General features: G+C 44.2%; 1 protein-coding gene across 1 annotated transcript in view; it reads left to right on the top strand.

Annotated features, from left to right (window-relative positions):
• The window catches only part of LOC109900120 (catenin delta-2), a 591,443-nt gene extending 587,180 nt beyond the window's left edge, over positions 1-4,263 (top strand). Inside the window, exons 24-25 of the mRNA XM_031835028.1 lie at positions 143-219; positions 3,074-4,263. Coding sequence (XP_031690888.1) covers positions 143-219; positions 3,074-3,388 — 392 coding nt within the window. The 3' untranslated portion in view covers positions 3,389-4,263. The remainder of the gene's footprint in view (positions 1-142; positions 220-3,073) is intronic.
• The last annotated feature ends 1,235 nt before the right edge of the window (positions 4,264-5,498 follow it).

The following is a 5,498-nucleotide window of genomic DNA, read 5'->3' as shown; positions in this document are numbered from 1 at the left end:
CTCTCTCTCTCTCTCTCTCTCTCTCTCTCTCTCTCTCTCTCTCTCTCTCTCTATCCCCCTTTTTCTCCCCCCCCCCCCTGTCTGTCACCCCCCCCCTCTCTCTCCTCTTTCTCTGTCTGACAACCTCGCTCTCTTCTTTCAGTCAGAATCTCCTGTGGAACATCCACGTTGTTCCGGAACTCTTATGTTACAACTAATGACGAGATCGACCACAACCAGGTGAGCTACACTACACACACTACTAATATTATAACACACACACTACTAATAGTATAACACACACACTACTAATATTATAACACACACACTTCTAATATTACACAACACACACACACACAACTAATATTATCCAACACACACACACAACTAATATTACCCAACACACACACACAACTAATATTACACACACACACACACACGAATACATACATACACACACACACACACACACACAAACAAACACACACACATACACACACACACACACACACACACATGTACATTCTGTCACGTTCGTTGTTGGAATGAGCGGACCAAGGCACAGCGTGCGTAGAGTTACACATTGTTTTATAAATTGAAACTCACCAAACAAAAACAAACAAGCACAAATGAAACGTGACATTCTGGGCTGCTCACAGGCAGCTACACAAAAACAAGATCCCACAAAACCAAAGGTGGAAAAAAGGCTGCCTAAGTATGATCCCCAATCAGAGACAACGATAGACAGCTGCCTCTGATTGGGAACCATACCAGGCCAACAAAGAAATAGAGAAACTAGAATGCCCACCCAAATCACACCCTGACCTAACCAAATAGAGAAATAAAAAGGCTCTCTAAGGTCAGGGCGTGACACATGCAGTTGAAGTCGGAAGTTTACATACTCCTTAGCCAAACACATTCAAACTCAGTTTTTCACATTTCCTGACATTGAATCCTAGTAAAGATTCCCTGTCTTAGGTCAGTTAGGATCATCACTTTAGTTTAAGAATGTGAAATGTCAGAATAATAGAAGAGAGAATGATTTATTTCAGCTTTTATTTCTTTCATCACATTCCCAGTGGGTTAAAAGTTTACATGCAGTCAATTAGTATTTGGTAGCATTGCCTTTAAATTGTTTAACTTGGGTCAAACGTTTTGGGTAGCCTTCCACAAGCTTCCCACAATAAGTTGGGTGAATTTTGGCCCATTCCTCCTGACAGCTGGTGTAACTGAGTCAGGTTTGTAGGCCTCCTTGCTCGCACACGCTTTTTCCATTCTGCCCACAACTTTTATACAGGATTTAGGTCAGGGCTTTGTGATGGCCACTCCAATACCTTGACTTTGTTGTCCTTAAGCCATTTTGCCACAACTTTAGAAGTATGCTTGGGGTCATTGTCCCTTTGGAAGACCCATTTGAAATGTTGCTTCAATATATCCACACAATATTCCTCTCTCATGATGTCATCTATTTTGTGAAGTGCACCAGTCCCTCCTGCAGCAAAGCACACCCACAACATGATGCTACCACCCCCGTGCTTCACGGTTGGGGTGGTGTTCTTCGGCTTGCAATCTTCACACTTTTTCCTACAAACATAATGATGGTCATTATGGCCAAACAGTTCTATTTTTGATTCATCAGACCAGAGGACATTTCTCCAAATAGTACGATCTTTGTCCCCATGTGCAGTTGCAAACCGTAGCCTGGCTTTTTTTATGGCGGGTTTGGAGCAGTGGCTTCTTCCTTGCTGAGCGGTCTTTCAGGTTATGTTGATATAGGACTCATTTAACTGTGGATATAGATACTTATGTACCTGTTTCCTCCAGCATCTTCACAAGGTCCTTTGCTGTTTTTCTGGGATTGATTTGCACCTTTCACACCAAAGTATGTTCATCTCTAGGAGTTTGATGGCTGCATGGTCCCATGGTGTTTATACTTGCACACTATTGTTTATATAGATGAACGTGGTACCTTTAGGCATTTGAAAATTGCTCCCAAGGATGAACCAGACTTGTGGAGGTCTACACATTTTTTCTGAGGTCTTGGCTGATTTCTTTTGATTTTGCCATGATGTCAAGGAAAGAGGCACAGAGTTGGAAGGAAGGCCTTGAAATACATCCACAGGTACACCTCCAATTGACTACAATGATGTCAATTAGCCTATCAGAAGCTTCTAAAGCCATGACAAGCTGTTTAAAGGCACAGCCAACTTAGTGTTGTGTAAGATTCCGACCCACTGGAATTGTGATACAGTGAATTATAAGTGGAATAATCTGTCTGTCAACAATTCTTGGTTAATTTACTTGTTTCATGCACAAAGTAGATGTCCTAACCGACTTGCCAAAACTACAGTTTGTTAACAAGAAATTTGTGGAGTGGTTGAAAAATGAGTTTTAATGAGTCCAACCTAAATGTTTGTAAACTTCCTACTTCAATTGCACATACATGTATACACACACACACACACACACACACTCATATTGCTGCTCACACACACACACACACACACACACACACACACATATATACATATACACAGACACAAACACATACTTATGCACACACACACACATATACATATACACACACATACACACAACAACCCGCCCACGCACACACATACGTACACGCACATACATATACACACACACATGCACACAGACACATACACACACGCACACACACACATACAACACACACAGACACATACACACACACACACACACATATACAACACACACACACACGCACACACACACATACAACACACACACAGACACATACACACACACACGCACACACACACAGACACACACATATTTTTATGTCCCATCTTGTCGCCAAGTTACCTCCTTGGCATCTGGTGCCATGGTGATGGTTGTCACGGTTACGTCTTCAGGAAGGCGGAGGTTCTGATAAGCTCTGATGCCTTCTGGAATCTTCCCCACTGAACCCGCCGAAAATCTGGAGAGATTGAAACCGTTGCAACATGAATCCATTCCATACCCCGCCCTTATCCAATTAATCAACATTATATTTTAACCTCAGATAAAGTTAGACAGATTAAACAGCTCTGTGTTTTCACTTCCTTTCCAGATCCCTCCCCAGCCCATGGCCCCTCAGGCAGACTGCTCCTCTACACCCCTAAAAGACTACGACACGTTCCCTCCATCCCTCCCTCCCTCCTTCCCCCCTCCGCAGAACCCTGGCCGCATGCTGGATGACTCCTTCTTCGAGCTTCCAGATCAGCCCCTCCCCCAGCCCCCGTCTCAGGCCGCCACAGACCTCCGGATGCACCTTGGCCTTAAGTCCACTGGCAACTATGTGGACTTCTACTCTGCATCCCGGCCCTACTCCGAACTCAACTACGAGACCAGCCACTACCCGGCTTCACCTGACTCCTGGGTCTAAAGACAGGAGTCACAACTTAACATGGGTCCTGGAGAGATACAGGCTGGTGTAGGGTTTAGCTCCAGCCCAACACTAACAAACAGCACACCTGCAAGGTGTAATGAACCATTGATTTGAGGATATTAGGTTTATTAGTGCTGGGCTGGAACAAAATCCTGCATAGTCCCGTAGCTCTCCAGGATAGAGAGTGAAGAACACTGGTGTAGAGTAAATAGGGGGTCCGAGGTTAATGTTAGTAACCAACGGCAAACAGGGATGGAAGGGGGTTAGGGGGTGCTAGGGGGTTGTGAGGGGATGAGGTGTGAAGAGAGACTGCGCATGTGCATGAATACCACAAGACATTTTGCCGCCAGTTCAGTTTGTTCAAAGCTTGTTCCACTGGGAAAGGGAGTGGGATAGATGTGTCAGAGTGAGAGAGTGAGAGAGTGAGAGAGAGAGAGAGAGAGAGAGAGAGAGAGAGAGAGAGAGAGAGAGAGAGAGAGAGAGAGAGAAGTCCTTGACAGAAGAAAAGAAAAAAAAAACAACTGAATGATGACGTAAGGCTCTTACCTCTTTGGAGTTGCATTGCTTGACTTTCAGAAAGAAGGAGTGGAGTGGAGAAATGGAAGAGAGGAAGAGTTGTTTTTTGGCAAGTCGGATGAAAAGTACCAGACCAGAGAAGGGAGAGAGAAGATGAGAGGAAAACACCAAGCACAAGACAGGATGTTCACAGGAAAAACAAGGGGGCAGCTTTCCACACGTTCATTACATTGACTTCTGACTTCTGTCAATCAAAGCTTCTACCTTTCTATGGAGTGTTGTCTGTTGAAGAAGAATCTTCCAGCCTTTTAGGTTTTTATTTTCACATCTTTTTTATTTGTACTTTTTGAAGTTGTGGATGTACAGTATTTTGGTGTACAGTACAGTGACAGTACAGTGACAGTACAGTACAGTACAGTACAGTACAGTGACAGTACAGTGACAGTACAGTGGCAGTGACAGTACAGTGACAGTACAGTACAGTGACAGTACAGTGACAGTACAGTACAGTGACAGTACAGTGACAGTACAGTACAGTGACAGTACAGTGACAGTACAGTACAGTGACAGTACAGTGACAGTACAGTACAGTACAGTGACAGTACAGTACAGTGACAGTACAGTGCAGTGACAGTACAGTGACAGTACAGTACAGTGACAGTACAGTGGCAGTACAGTACAGTGACAGTACAGTGACAGTACAGTGACAGTACAGTACAGTGACAGTACAGTCACAGTACAGTGCAGTGACAGTACAGTGACAGTACAGTGACAGTACAGTACAGTGACAGTACAGTGACAGTACAATATGGTGAAAGTACAGTACAGTACAGTGACAGTACAGTGACAGTACAGTACAGTACAGTCACAGTGCAGTCACAGTACAGTACAGTGACAGTACAGTGACAGTGCAGTGACAGTGACAGTACAGTGACAGTACAGTGACAGTACAGTGGCAGTGACAGTACAGTGACAGTACAGTACAGTGACAGTACAGTGACAGTACAATATGGTGAAAGTACAGTACAGTACAGTACAGTGACAGTACAGTGACAGTACAGTACAGTGACAGTACAGTGACAGTACAATACGGTGACAGTACAGTGACAGTACAGTGACAGTACAGTGACAGTACAGTACAGTGACAGTACAGTACAGTACAGTGACAGTACAGTGACAGTACAGTACAGTGACAGTGACAGTGACAGTACAGTACAGTGACAGTACAGTGACAGTGACAGTACAGTACAGTGACAGTACAGTACAGTACAGTACAGTGACAGTGACAGTACAGTACAGTGACAGTGACAGTACAGTGACAGTACAGTACAGTGACAGTGACAGTGACAGTACAGTACAGTGACAGTACAGTGACAGTGACAGTGACAGTACAGTACAGTACAGTGACTGTACAGTGACTGTACAGTGACAGTACAGTACAGTACAGTGACAGTACAGTGACAGTACAGTACAGTGACAGTGACAGTACAGTGACAGTACAGTACAGTACAGTGACAGTACAGTGACAGTACAGTACAGTGACTGTACAGTGACTGTACAGTGACAGTACAGTGACAGTACAGTGACAGTA

The sequence above is a fragment of the Oncorhynchus kisutch genome, linkage group LG11 (genome assembly GCF_002021735.2).
Source record: "Oncorhynchus kisutch isolate 150728-3 linkage group LG11, Okis_V2, whole genome shotgun sequence".
In the NCBI taxonomy this organism is placed as follows: Eukaryota; Metazoa; Chordata; class Actinopteri; order Salmoniformes; family Salmonidae; genus Oncorhynchus; species Oncorhynchus kisutch.
This window is presented reverse-complemented; position numbering and strand designations above follow the sequence as displayed.